General features: G+C 41.3%; 1 protein-coding gene across 1 annotated transcript in view; it reads right to left on the bottom strand.

Moving 5' to 3' along the window:
• Positions 1-14,954, bottom strand: part of eng (endoglin) — a 53,041-nt gene extending 38,087 nt beyond the window's left edge. Inside the window, exons 1-2 of the mRNA XM_033646906.2 lie at positions 14,819-14,954; positions 13,588-13,783 (exon numbers count right to left, since the gene is read on the bottom strand). Of these exons, the coding sequence (XP_033502797.2) occupies positions 13,588-13,645 (58 nt within the window). The 5' untranslated portion in view covers positions 13,646-13,783; positions 14,819-14,954. The remainder of the gene's footprint in view (positions 1-13,587; positions 13,784-14,818) is intronic.
• Between the last annotated feature and the right edge of the window lie 612 nt (positions 14,955-15,566).

The raw sequence follows: 15,566 nt of genomic DNA, 5'->3' as shown, positions 1-15,566 counted from the left end.
AACAACTTCCCAGTAAAGGACTGTCTGTGTGTTCATCAAAGTGTTATCTCCACTGTCTCAAGATTTAAATTAAAACACTCTGTAAAAAAAGGTAATTAATTCAGGATGCCAACCTGAACCTCCTAAATTAAGTTTCACTGTCCACGTAATTATGCAGAGCTCACGATGGCTGCACTGAAGTTGGTGGCTGTGCATGGGCGTTACTCGAGACTTCGAGGTGATTTATCATTATTAGTGATCAAAGTAGCCCCACACAGTGCTTACATCCTGAATTTCTTCTTTAGCTGCTGCTTTTCTCAAAAGTGCTTGAAGACAAAAGCAACAAGTCCTAGCAACTGTCATGACATGCTAATGAGAGCACATGCACCACCACTATGCAAAACCTTTCTTCAGGACTTTGAGTGGTGAAACACAGCTCACTGACTTGCCTAATCATTACAAGATTTGCTATAAATGTTAAGTGGCTCTCATGTATGTAAAAAAGAACACGTGCATGTCAAACTTGGGTGGACCAAATGGCATTATAATGTTAGCAATGTTCTAGGAAATAAGTTTTCACAATGTGGGCGCTCACTGAGGCATTAGCAAGGCCAAAAAGACATTGTAGGGTATGTGAGCAGTGCTTTCACAACTCCAGCCCACAAGCATCACATTACGCTAACAGCCCATAATCCAACTTCAGGGTAGCATTTGCTTTATTGTTACATTATGTGATAAGGAAAAATGAATCTGTTTCAACCCATCCAGCCAAACTGGAATGGGTTTTCTCTGTCTGTTAGTCGAGAGACAGAAAAGAACTGCAAGTAGAAAACCTTGAGTGGCTGAGACTGGAGTGATAACAGAACGCCTTGAGCCAGGAGATGAAACTGTTGTTGTCGGACTACTCATTAACATGAGCCGCTAATTCACCATACAAGCAACTTGCATATGACAAAATAAGACAAAAATAATTGAGCAGTCACATCATGTGTCCTAGAAATGGCACATTGTGGCTCCTGACCGTCTGTAACTGCAGAGAAAGCAGAAGCACATTCATGTTGAGGCACAGTTCATTTTTCTCACCTCCTGTATATGTGGCTGACTATCTGATTATCAGTTCCTGTTTTGAACAGCATCTAATTGGTCAGCAGAAATAAAAATGACCTGAACTAAATTTAAACCTGCTAATATGAAGTCACTTCTTAGAAAAGGCCATTTCTTCAAAAGCTTGTTCTCATGTAGCTATTATGATGCAAAGAATTCAGCTAGAGTGCACGAAGCGATAAATCCATACACTGTGTGAATAGGAAATACAGGAACATGACTACATAAAAGGGTTGGATGAACCTGTAGGCAGCAGGTATCATCAGAAAATTACAATTCATGTTGGGTGTGATCCATATAAAATGGAAAAAAGTGATTTTTTTCCTATAACTTGACTGTTCTGCCCGATGTGGACACAATCATCGTTACAAAATGACCTCTTCCTCCAGACCTTCTCATGTCACTATCAGCCGACGAAAGCATACAAGTCTCACAGATTATAACTACTTTGAGCGTGGTTGGTCTATGACTTAAACGACTAGATACTGAACCCCAAACTGCTCCCAATGGCTGTTCCATCAGTGTATGAGAGAGTGTGAATGGTTAATGAATAGCAGGTGGTACCTTGTATGGTAGCCTCGGCCGCCGCTTTGTAAACGTCTGTGTGAATGAGTGAATGTGACATGTAGTGTAAAAGCGCTTTGAATGGTTGGAAGACTAGAAATGCACAAACAAGTGCAGTCCATTTACCATTTAATGCCTTGCCTTTGGCTGGGTGAGTAAATGCGTATCAGTATAAACTGCTAGCTAACTTTAGCTACTGTTTTCTACCTACTAGGTCAGCTGTTCCCAAAGGTTTGATGAAAAGCTGTTAAAATCTGGCTTGTGGCTAAAAACATGACCAAGGTGTCACTGCACATTGTAACTGCATCCAACTTGAGGCATGTTTAACACAACGCTTTTATGTTAATGTTTGACATTTGCTGACTTCACTTCTCCAGACTTTAGACTGTACCTCCTACTATTTTGGGACTTAAAGTGGTCCTTGTTCTTTCTCAATATAATCAATTGAAACAGCTGTGAACAGTGTATATCACAGGCATGTGTGCAGTGTTGGTAGTCTTTAGTGCTATTTGGACGGGATTAGTTTAACATGGAGACTTGGGGCAAAGTAATTACTACCAGGGAGTTTAGTCCCGTCCAAATGCGCCATGTCTGTAATCATTACAGATAATGTCAGTAAAAATTACGGCAATTACCCGAGAAAATACCTCGGATAATATTAATCCTGTGCGAATGCGATCCTCTGTAAAAATGTATTTAAATATCTCGTCACATCCTGTTGACAACCATTTTTACGCGTTTACAACTACGTGTTTTTTCGATGATGGGAGGCACCTGAAGAAGCATTCGGTGTTGTCGGCAGTCGTGAGTGGACATTCTTCTAATGATCACATAGCCCTACGTGGGAGACCAATCAAAACTGTCAAGAAGAAAGCACTTTTCAGAGCGACAAGACTTCTGGTTGTGTTAGGTAGGCCTAATATAAATCCATATTGCTAATCGTTGTGTACACACAATCCTGAACATGGGCAATATTTCATATTGGGCTAATCATTAATTATTATTATCCTTCAGCTGATGCTTACAGGAAGCAACGTAGCACGCACATGTTGACAGGGAGGTGACGCCAGGGCGCAAACCGAGTTACCACTCCCATCTCTGGTAGAGTTACGGAGATTTCTTGTCCCCTGTGAATCGGACATTTATATTACAGACATCCTGTGGTAAACCGACATTAGTCCACATCCTTATGTAAAACTAATCTCGTCCGAATAGTACTTTTGCCTCCGGTTGCCTCCCCTCTTTCTGAACAGCCCACAAATGTAAGACATCATACGCAGAGATACTGCAATGCTTCTTGAAAATCTAAATACTAAGAAATTTGATTTGAAAGATTCAGACAGATTTTGAACTGCTGTGATTTTCTGTGATTACGTTTTCCATATTTACAGGGTTTTCTGAACACAGCGTGTGAAAATGGTGAATTTGGTGGACATGGTGGACGAGGTTTGCGGTTAGTGCTGCTGCCAGTGCTCTCTCTGTCAGCTCGCTATTTCTGCCAGCAAATTAAAGACCTGTCTGTATCACTGTTGCATCAACTTTGAGCATCAGCGCTGTGCCGGCATTGCAGAGTACTGACAGGCGGCGGCGAGGCCTTGAATTTTAAATTTCTATCACACCTTAACTAAATGTTGATTTAGATTCAAGGGATTGAGTACCTGCGGCCCAATAACAAGCAGCCTTTTCACTCACCTCAGGCAAGCGAGCCGGCAGACTTGATTTCATGCCCTGTCTTTTATGCCTCCCCTCATTGTAAGTCACTGTGGAAAAGAGCATCAGCTACTTGCCTGGAGTTTAGATGCACAAGGAAAACTTGCAGTACTTGGAGCTACAGTGCATGGTTGCATTTGAAGAAAAGAAAGAAAGAAGGAGGGGGCGACAGGAGGGGAAACTGACAGCAGACAACGTCAAGACCAACTGTCTCCCTTGGTCCCCTGGGGCAGAGTAAACTGTTTGTGTCCAGGGTCGGGCGACGGAGTCATGATGGGGAAGGGGGAGGGAGGGGTCAGCGGTCCTATCAGAGTTAGCCGGAGAGGGAAAGGGGAGCTTCAAGGCTGGCTCAAGTCTCTCTCTCGACTCCACATACACACACACATATACACACACACCTATTGTCCCAGTGTTTCCGCAACTGCAGATTGAGGCCTGACCATCCACAGGAAGGTAAACAAGCCCTTATCAGTGCTCTGCAGGGGCCTGCACTGTCCCCTGGCCTCTCACCCCTGCATACTACACATTAGACACACCATACAGCACACAAGCTTCCTGACCATCTCACCTCCCTCTCCTAAGTCCCGAAATTCTGTTCCAAAAAATTTGCTGATTAGTCTTGTCAGTTTAATGGCTTAAGACTTTTCGTGTGTGCCAAGTCCTGCGTCCAATGTTTGCTGGAGAGGAACTGAGGATGTGATAGCGGGTCTGGAGACAGCCTGTCTTCACACTAGCTCTGTTTACACCTCTGGGAGCCATTCGTCCGTCGTCTCATCGTTGTCGGAAGCCAGCGGAACAACAAGTCCAACGGTGGCTTATGGAGGGTCTGTGGCTCACTTCCTCCGTTGTTCACTCACTCACTCTGTGCCCTGTCTGCTGCTAGTAATTAGGCATTCTATATTCTTTGCACATGAATGTGATCGTACATGTGTTTTTTACGAGCGAGCAGCAGCTTCAGACATGGAGAATATATGCCATCAATTTTCTGTTAATGCTCACATACACTCTCAGGTGATCTATTATATCCCAGACACCGTTAGTTGCTGGATATAGTACATCTTTTCCATTCATATTTAAGGTTAGTTTTTTCCCCTGAATACACCGAAAGAGCACTGGCAAAACACAATTAATCATCTGAGTGTTAATTGGTGGATAGACAGACTAATTTAGCAAGTTTCATGCTAACTGCGTGCAACCAAAGCAGATTGAAGCTTTAGAGATTCATTGCACAGTGGTTGCTCCCAATCATTCAAGATTGATGTAGCTTAGCACAACATATGCTTCGTGGAGAACCAACAGAGATTAGCTCGTTTTTCTTGACTGATTTTTGCCAGTAAATATTAATGCTTTCCGATACGAGGGTGGCATAGCAATGAGGGCCCTGTGATTTATTAGACATATTTAAAGTGAGTGAAGTCAAAAGTACAATCCGCAAGCCAAGTGCACACGAAAGAGGAAGAATGACAAACCTCTAAAGTGCAATGCGGAGGATTAGAGAGGCTGCCGCTAAATTGATTGACGGCTCTTTTAATATACTCAAACAAGACAACAACCATGATTCCTGATGCTGTTGACACCAGTATAAGCAGCCTTTTTTCTGTTTGATCAGTTAAGAAATACAGATTATACACTTTCAGGGGGAAAAATATCTTTAAATATATATGCCCACAAAAAAACCTACTGAGCCTCTAAGAACATAAAGGGTTTTGAATTATCTCACAGAGAGATCAGAGATGGCTTCAAGTTTATGATTTCATTTTCAGTATTTAACTAATGGAGGTGTCTGGACTGGGGAGAAGTGTTTGACAAGTACAACTTTATTCCCTCCAGCGTCAGTGAAAAAATTAAGTATCCCGCATTTGAGTGTTGGATTTGTTGTAGTTACAGTGTGTGAGCAGATTAAAATAACCTGTCAGATGTCTCAAGGCTTTTTTTCTTTGAGTCACATAGTCTGCATTCTAACATATCACAAAAAGTACCAGCAAATGGAAAAACAGTGTCCAAACCCTGTGAGGATTCTTTCACCACATCAAACATGCGCACACACTGCACACACACACACACACACACACACACACACACACACAGTCAGATATCAGAGAGAGATTTCAGCTCTCTAAATACAGATTGACCGGAGTGGCACCTGAATCAACAGGAAAACTACCCACCCAGTGCTTGAATCAAGAGGTTCTGCCATTATACAACACTCAAACTGCACAACACTGACCACTTTAGAAATCAGAGTATGTCTATGCAGGAAAATAGTATGTTCTCCTAAAGAAAAATGCCAAGTACTGACAACAACATTGCATTAGCATGCTGTAAAAAGCTATTTAAGGGGTTTGTTGGGATTTCCTTTAGGCCAAGAGAGAAGTTCAAAGGCTCTTCGTTGGTGCAAAAACATGACATGAAGCATTTGTGCTGACATTTTAGCTGAGAACATTTTGTCCGTAGCTATTCTGCCAGGGACAGATTAAGGGGCCGATTCTGCCTGGCATAATAATACCCTCATTAATTAAAGTCAGTGGTGAATGAAGTTTCAGTGCAATGAAGACATAGGATATAAAATACATTTTTGTTTTGCCAGAAGATCGGAAGCCCTCCCTGCTTTGAGCACCTTTGACTTCGAGTCATAGGTGAGCTCAGCTGACCACAGAGAGTTTTCCCCTGCAGATTCTGCCCAGGTACATTTCCTGTGTTTGTGCAGACCCCAGGGTCGACCATGGGTAGACAGACCCCGAGATAAGAGTACATAATGCCATGCCTTATCTGCGCAGACAGTGGCTATGTTGATACGAGTATAAGTGGTCGCCATGCTGACGAGGCGTTTATCTCGCCCACTACTAATGAGCCATTCAGTGCTCATGCGACTGCATAATGAAAAGTATTGGGCCGCAGGGCGCGAGACCTTGTAGTCACACAGTGATAATGTTCAGGAGAAATTCAGACAAGATACAGCAAAAAGCCATAATGATCTATAATGATGAGCATTATAGATTCCTAACCTCCTCATACATACTAAACTCTTTCTGTACTTACATTACTCAGAATCAGACTATTAAAACAATGCAGGAGCGCCATTTAGAATACCAGAGAGCCAGTTATGTAAAGACTAGACACTATATATATATATATATATATATATATATATATATACACACAGTATGAAAGGGTTATCTTTTTCAGCCTTTTTCAGACTTTTCCCCCCAAATTATTTTTTTTATGTTTTCCGCATGAGGACACTGTTTAATACAATTTACAGAGACCAGCGTCCTCTCGTGGCAAGGACAGCCTAAAATATGTTTGTGGTAATAGAAAGCGAAAAGAAAAATGGGGAGATAACAGAAAAGAGCTGCTGAGTGTGCTGCAGATTAGCCTTCAGAGTAATAAAACGTAATAATACTGAAACTTGAGATTGTAGGATTAATCATTTTTATCTGAGTTAACCTGATTTTTATTACTCAAAACAAATGCTGATAATTCCCGGATTTATTTCCAAAATTTATATCAGAAAGAGACTGACAAACACTGGAACAAATAGCCCCTTAGCATCATGTATCATGCAGAATATATTGTAACTCAAAACTGAAAACAGACATGCCATTCAGTTGTATTTTTTTCCTTTAGGAGATATGATTATTTATATGCCACACTGCATGCAAGAAGCACATTGATAAACAGTCAGGTGTTAGCTGGTGAAAATCATGTGGGAACGAGCAGGGGAGAGGAACATGGCTTTAGCAAGGCTCTCTCACACTGCATTCTGTTTTCAAACAGAGGAAAAGCAAGGCAGTCCGAAATGGATTGTTATTTGGGAGGGGCATAACATTGAAGGAGATTGAAATCGGTCTGAGGCAGCGACAAGTGGTCGCGTCTCCCTGCCACCCAGTCTGACTGCAGGCAGAGCTGGCTCACTACAGTAAAACAGGGGAAGTGGACTGTTTTGACTCTCAACGCCATTTTTAACATGACTTTTTTTTTTCCCTTTTTTTTTTTTTTGCCTGTGGCTTTTTCTACTACAGCACGCCTTCCGAGAAACCTTTGTCATCTTTGTTTCTTGTTTTCATGTTCTTTTTTTAAATCCCTGACACCCTATTGCTGTTGTTTTATTCCTTTAGGTATTTTCCTTTATCGTTTGTCTAATTACTCATTTTTCTCACTTATCATTTAACTGAGTCTCCATATCTCCCAGCCTTTATCTCTGTCTTGTCCTTTTTCCTATCTGTGTTTTTTTAATCCCCTATTTACTTCTCTTTCCCCACATCTTCCCTCTGAACTACTTATCTGCTTTTTGACAGTCACATAAATTTGACCCCCCACTCCCTTACTGTCTCCATGAATCAGTCTTTATGAATTCTGTTATCTCGGTTTGTCGGTCTGTCTGTCTGTGTCTGTCTGTCTTGCTCTCTTTTCCTTCTTTGTGATCCATTTCTCAGACAGCGGTCCCTCCTCCCCTCCAGCGGCTCGCTAATCACTTTTGTGCTTTTCCTTCAGCCCGTGGAGGGAGACTCTGGGGTAGGCAGGGAGGCAGCAGGGGGTCTGGCAGTCGACATCATGATGCCTGGCTCCCACTGGGAAAGTTGTTGCGAAAAGGGGCATATTCAACACTACTTCCCTGCCAGGAAACGCTGCGAACGCAGTGGATAAAAATCGCTAAATACAAAGACTTGAGTCAGACGCATAGATAATTGCGTGTGTGCCCGACTGCTACAGCCGGCTTAAGTGGCAGCCATTTTTGTGCTTGCAGTAATAAAGTGGTATGAAAATACAACATTTCAAATCTTCTCCTGAGGGGGTCCTATACAACCAACTCCCATGTAATAAGCAGTTAGGCAGACAAAAGCGGAGAACTTCAATTTCTTTATGTCTTTTAAAGGCCAATCATCCTCGCAATGCAAGCTAGGAAAAACACCTGTATGCTAAAATTATAGCATTTAAAAACCATAAAAGGGACATAAACCCACTTTACACACGAGGATCAGTTTACTCACCATGTGGAGCCCTAATAATAGGCCTGTGGAAACAACTGTATATGAAAATGTCATCTGTGTCTCTAGAAATAACCCTGATGACATCATCTGGGTTGGATTTGGAGTAGTGCAGGGCAATATGAATCAGTATATTTCTTGCAACACTTAGGAAGGAATCACCAGGGGATCCACGATACGATACGATACGATATGATCACGATACTTAAGTCACGGTACAATATTATTGCGATTTTAAATATGTTGCCATATGATGAGTATTATGATTAAATATATTGCGATTTATTGGGATTTATTACCTTTTTCAACTGTAAATTATGTTCCCAAAGGAAAACGTTCGCAGCATCTGTTTTATCTGATAAGATAAGTTTTCAGTCTGCTCATCTCACCTCAGCCATTATTTTTGCAACAAAATGTATCTAGTGGACTGACAAAGCAATTGATCATATTATTCTAGTAGGCTACCTCAAGTTTACCCCCCCACCCCACACTTGATATCGATATCGCGAAAAGAGATACGTGGGAATACTACGTGTGTAAAGGAAAATAATAGAACAGCTGGTACAGTCTGGTAACTTCAGAAAATTACATGACTTTACCGTAATACCTTTAAAATCAGGAAAAGACAACACGTACAATATCCAAAGGCTAAAACGATAGCTAGTCTCATATCACGACATTGATCTAATATGGATATATGGCCTCGCCCTGATTTGGAGACAGCAAATTTATGACAGAAAGCCTGTGTTACAAACTGATGGTGTGGGGCTTGTAAAACATGGGCAGAGGTCTGATAAAAGACACTGTTGGGTTGCATGATGGGAGTTTTTTGGAGTTTGAGCCATAAAACAAACTAAAAGTCTGACTTTGACTATTCCTTTCCATCTGTTCCCAGCTTTATGGATGAGGAAAAGTAAATTATTGCAGCTACTCTTTAAAAGATACCAAAAAATGTATTTAGGACTAAATTATGTAGCTTATATTGGCCTGTCTGTGGAAGATGTTATCACAGCCATGAGGAAAGGTGCAAAATTAAATACATTAAATGTCTTTCATATTTTATAGAAAAGGAAGAACTCAGCTGGCCAACTAGAGAGGGCGAATTAATTCCGCTATTGCGAAGGCATCAGCGCCTGTATGATCTTGGCACAAACAAATACCCCTGCTAAATACTAAGGGGATTTAAACAACTGCGCTCCAAGATAAACTCGTAGGCTGGACCATGTAAGGCCTTCAAAACAAACAGCGAAATTTTAAACACAATTAACCTCACAGGGAGGCGGCGTAGTGAAACTAAGACCGGTGTGATGTTGTCTGTTTTATTGGAGCCTGACAGAAGCCTGTCCAGAGATTATGGATGAGCCGTAGATGAGAAAAGAAAGGCCTGACTGATCTGAGCACATACGGAATTTTAATAATCAAGGTGTAAGGTGAAAGAGAGAATTTCAGGGACTGACAGAGAAAGGCAGTGGGTGACTTTATATAAAAAACAAACAAAAAAAAAATAATCCAGAGTTGATGAAAACAAGGATCTCGTGTCAAATTCCAGGGTAAAATTAAGAGCTGTGTCTGGGTTCTTTTGCCTGTGGTTTTAAATAGGCAGACAGAAAATGAGTGTTAGAACTTTAGAGGTGGCCTTAAATTGCATAACCACAGTTTTTTACTCTGATATTGCTGTAGAAGGCTGTGAGCCATCCAGCAATTTCCATCAAGTACAATCTTTATATTTTGCATAATTGGTCGGATTATCTGGAAGATAGTTCATCTAAGACTGCCAGAGCACGAGTATTTCTATCGGTTGGTATTAGAACAACAACACTGTCTCAGCATTCTGTGGGCATTGTTGTATTCTTTTTGTGCCTTTGCTTTGGATGTTCTGGTGTGGCTGTTTGTTACTGCAACTTTCTTTTCTTTCCTTACTTCGACCTTTTGTAGGGTTTCGGCGGATATCCACTCCTTGTGTTCGTATTTCTTGTAGCCAACGACTTCCTGTCATGTTGGTGTTATAGTGTCTTTAATAGGTTGCCACTGCTTGTCAATGCTGTTCTCTCATTCTAGTAGATCTCGCAGAACTTCAAATCTGTTGGAGAGTTTCACGCTGTAGTCTTCTTATATTCATTCTTCCCTTAGCAGACTTAGATTGGATTTATTCCTGTTTCCTGTGTGTTCCGTGCTGTTCTTCTTTAGTTTGAGTTTCAGCCTGGCCGTTAGCAGGTGGTGGTCTGATGCGATATCTCACTTTAATTTAAAGATCTATACTTAAAACAGGGTGGTCCATCCTATTTGACATTTCTGCTGTGCTTATTCTTTGTACTGTGTTGCTTTGCTAGCGTCTTTTATAGACAAAATGTACCAGCTAGGAAGTTGCAGTGTATAGCTGTGGACTGCAGCAAAATGTAGCCTATTTTAGCGACCTAAAGCGGCCCACCGGAAAAAAAAAAAAGGTAAAGCAGTGAAAATATTCCAAATATCATGAACATTTAAACTGAAATTGCATTTTTAGTAGCCCTTTTTTAGGTGGCTAAAAACTGCCCAATTCAGGCAGCGTTTTCTCAGCTCTCTTTCATTTTAAGTGTGTGACACAAGGGTTTTCTACCTGAAAGTTACTGTAGACAAACATTGTGATTCTATCTTCCGCCATGTAAGTATTACATCACTGACAAACTATTGATAAGTAATGTGATAGTGTTGAAACTGCACAACACCAGTTCACCCATTAAATTTCCAGTCATTGTACTGCTTCTGTCCAAAAATCAATAAATGCATGACAACAGAAAACAGGCCAGGGGGGTGCTCTGAGGAAGAATTAAGTTTTCAGTTTTCAGAGGATAAATAAGTATGGGTCTCTAACTCAGATTTAGACATTGCTGGCTTTTCTGGGTCATTTGGCAAGGTTATGTTTCTATCATATATATTATTTATCGAGGATATCTGTACATATACTGTATATATGGCCAAGAAGTGATATCAAGGAGCTGACTGAGGGTTAAACATATAAAAAGTTTAAATAAAGCCAAAGCAAAACTGAACTCAAGTAAGACACGATATACCATCGCCTGAAACTGGCCGAGAGTGTCGTGGGATTTGTTGCAGGCTGCAGGCTATTTGTGATTTACTTTTACTTTTTCTGTGTTTACTTCTTCTTTTGAGGAACTTTCACATCGTGTCTGCTCCCGCAGTGACTTGCAGCTGGCGAGGATGCTATTAAACAAACAGACCTCGAATCCCAGTGAATATATAGGTGCTGTTTTATTTTGCAGCACCTTACTCAGTGTGGGAATGTGCAAATTTGATTTCGTATGGAGTGCACTTTTGGCCTCAGTGTGTCACAACTGATGTTTGTGCTTCAGTTGTTCGACAACAACACAGGACTAAGCCCAGGAGACAATGTCAGAGAAAATGGCAAATTAATATGACAATACAGGACTTTATAATGACGAATAAACAATGCCTGAGATAGAGGGACTCATACACGTCACACCAATGTTTTGATTAACGCCTCAACATTCAGTACACAGGGTCAGAGTTCCCCGCCATGTGAGAACAGTGTCACAGCTCCCTCTGGGACGTCTCCTAAAGCTGCTGTAGCCGAAAAAAAAAAAATAGGAGGAAGAGCAAAAGAAAATCCTTGGAACCTCTTTCAAGAAAGAAATAAAATGATAGTGAATCCAGAACTGTGTGTCACAGAGGCAATTAAAGCTGAGCTAAACAGCTCCTCGCAGACTCCACCGGCAGACAGTGTGACTGATCCCCTGTGGTGAAAGCTACATGAGGTCAACTCTCTGCAGGTCTGCCAGTTGGCCAAAAAATACCTCTGTATCGCTGCCACCAGCACCCCTGCTGAGACGGTGTTTAGCACTTGTGGCAATATTGTGATTTGTCATACAGTAGGTCAGTGCCGGCGGCAGATTCAGCAAACAGGCTTGTTTTTCTGGCACGTAATCTTAAAAGTGATGTATGCTTGCCAGGGCCAATTTGCCTTATTTAAAAAGCAAGTTGGAAATGCCAGTTTATTTTTTGCTGGTGTATGTTTATAGGCATAGACGGCGTGTGAAAAAAGGTTACTTGGCTCTGAAGTTTTTGTTTCACCTTCAAGTGCATCATCGAAAAATGGATTCAGACAACCTTATTTTGCTGACAGTTCATGTTTAAAAACTACATTACATAACAGCAGGGTGCGTTATGTTTTATTTTCTGGCATTTAGAGTCCGCAAACTGTGTTTTATATGCTCAGTTATTAAAAAGCTACTTATAACAAAGAGTTTATATTGTTCTTTTATTAGTACTTATAGAAAAGTCCACATTTTGTACTCTCTCATGGTGCAGTTTGTCTAAACCTATAAGGTCACTCAATTTGGAACATATGTGCCCAAAAAGGGAATAATAATCCAAAATAATAAATGAATTAGCATTCTGTTATTAATTGAAAGCCATGTGGCCATGCTGCCACCCCAAATGCCAGATTGCTGCAGGGAAGCCAGACCAAACACCCCGAAGCAGCAGTGCTGAGCGCTGGTAAGAGTGTGAGGCTGGATTATGGCCTGCAGGCACAGGGAGGGCTTCAGATCCCTTTGCCACCTTGTAGGGATTACATGTTTGAATTTGATATGGGCAGCCACAGGCAACCAGAGGAGGGGAGTGTTTGACGGGGCCAACGGAGGAGGATCACAACAAAAATCTATGAGCGCCCCGCATGTTCTCTCGTTTCTTGTGCCTGCGCCTGTCTTGAAATAAAATATTCTTTATTGCTAAAACCTGAAAACCTTCACAAACAATTGCCCTCCTGAGAGTGCTCTAGCGGTTCGATAGTCTGAATACCATTTGGAGCTACATAGGTTTTGTGTCATCACATTTATCTCCCTACTTTATCAAAATATGCTATATAATGTGAGCTGATGTAAGGATAGCCCATCATTCAAGCCCAAAGACCTCACAGCAGCTGTGTTGCACATAACCCCCCCTCCACAGACCGGTTGTAAAATCCTGATTTAGCGTGCAACAATAAAAAACACCAGAGCAATCAGAATCAAGTTATGTGAAAAAAAAACAGAGCAGGACAAGATTAATATCTGCCTTTGAACTTTAGAATAATGCCCATGAGCCTCCAAATCCACTAAATCCAGTGGCCTATGCTCTGCTGTCTAAGGTTATACACTTATCAATAAATGCATTTTTTTAGCCTGACACCCAGTATCATAAGATCTAAATTCTGAAAACACCGAATATAAGCTGGTGCACTCACCAGAGGCTGCAACGGCCGTGCACAGAAGAAGGGCAAACCATGCTACGTGACCCTTCATCTCTGTAAAGTTGAAGTTTGAGGTGCTGGTGGAGTCTGGATCTCTGGGGTGTGAAGATACTTGGGCAGAGGTTGAAGTGTCCTTGTCTCGTGGCAGAGCAGCAGTGACTGTGGCAGCGGAGGCGTAGATGAGTCCAGTCTTTAAAAGGTTGTAAGGTCAAGGAAAAAAAAAAAAAGGAGCTGGGAATCAATGAGGAAATGTGACGGTTGAGAAGGCTGTGACTGTCTCATGCATGTGACTCCTCTCATACTCATACAACAATAAAACGAGCAAATCTATTTCCTGTTGTCCATGGAAAGGTTAGAACACATACTGTAAACTCTCAGATGGTAAGTAACAATACATGTGATCACAAGCAGCCTATTGATGACTGAACATTAACATTAAAAGTGCCCTATGATATCTGATTAAATGCTGGTTCTATGCAACAACACAAAGGGTGTGGGGTCATTTAGATATTCAACAGTGTCAGTGAGGACAAAGTTGCTTACATGTCTTAAATTCCTTCACTAGGATGACAGGATTTCCCCCCCCCCCCGAGACAATCCCACAATATTTCTGCCCGCCTTCCTGGTGCACAATGAGGGTCTGGACCCAAGGGTTATCTGCTGGTCACTAACTTCTGGCCCACTGTTTTCAGGAAGCACTACGGCATCGCTTTCTTTAAATAATATCACAATGCCGAGATCAGATAAGAAGGAGACTGCTCTTGTTATATGATTCATATAGAGGGAAAGGAAGAGCCTGTGTAAACTGTTTATGTGTTTCCAAAGGGGAAACTGTCACGTTATTTCCCTGCTCTTCTTACTGCAGGAGAAAAATGTGTTTCACTGTGAAAATATACTTTACAATTGAATAAAATAGGAATTAAACTGGTGAAACAAGCATTTGAGTGCACTAAGAAATACGTATAAATTAATAATGATATAATTAATTAGGCAAAATAGTACATGAAACTCATTAAATACGTATTTCTCCTTGTTTTAATAGGCTGTTAAGCAGTTTCTGCTGTTATATGATCTTTGCATCGGTTAATCATTTCATAACACACATAAGCCGGACCGGTCGAGGGTTAAGGAAAGAGTTAGTGCCCTCTGTCAGGGAAATAAAATAGACCACACATCCCAGTGGAAAAACCATAGTGAGAACAAAGTTATAAATCACAAAACTTACTTTTTAGGTAGGGTGGCTGACTCGAATAAAGTAGGCTTTATAATCCAGGGGCGAGGATGTGGCCGCATTCAGCGATGTAACGATGTCAGGACTTCCCAAACTTTGTGTGCAGCCTGGGCGGCGCACAGTTACTTTTGTACCCCTCCCACCGGCCCTTTGCTTTTTTTCCCTTTTCCCTGTAAGCGCTGCCCCTGTCCAAGCATTGTCTTATCTGGTCAGCACAGGCCATTCAAACATGTGGAAATCTCAGCTCAGTTAATGTAGCAATTTTTTTTCGCATTTATAAATACTATTTACCGCCGCCTGCCAAAAAAAGCTTTTATAGTGCATTTTAAGTTCATTTAAAGGGACAGTTCACTTCCAAATCAAAAACACATATTTCCCCCCTTACCTGTAGTGCTATTTATCAGTTTAGATTGTTTTGCTGTGAGCTGCAGAATATTGGAGATATCAGCCGGAGAAATGTCTGCTATTCTTCAAATAAATGGAACTTGATGGCACTCAGCTTGTGGTGCTCAAAGCGCCGAAAAAATACATTTGAAAAACTCAACAGCAGTGTCTCTTTCCAGAAATCATGTCCCGGTTACCAGTGTTGGAGGTAAAGGCCTTTTTTTTTTGTCCAACATTGTAGCACGTGTAAAAGTAAGACCTCACGTTGTGTCAATCATGATTGCCCACTGACTCAAAAACTTTTGTCCATCATTAAAATTTTCTCTGCATTTTTCACATCGGTCAGAAGCCTTTAGAG

This window comes from Epinephelus lanceolatus, chromosome 19 (assembly GCF_041903045.1).
Source record: "Epinephelus lanceolatus isolate andai-2023 chromosome 19, ASM4190304v1, whole genome shotgun sequence".
NCBI classification, from domain to species: Eukaryota; Metazoa; Chordata; class Actinopteri; order Perciformes; family Serranidae; genus Epinephelus; species Epinephelus lanceolatus.
The sequence above is the reverse complement of the archived record's forward strand: the minus strand, read 5'-3'. Positions and strand labels throughout refer to the sequence as shown.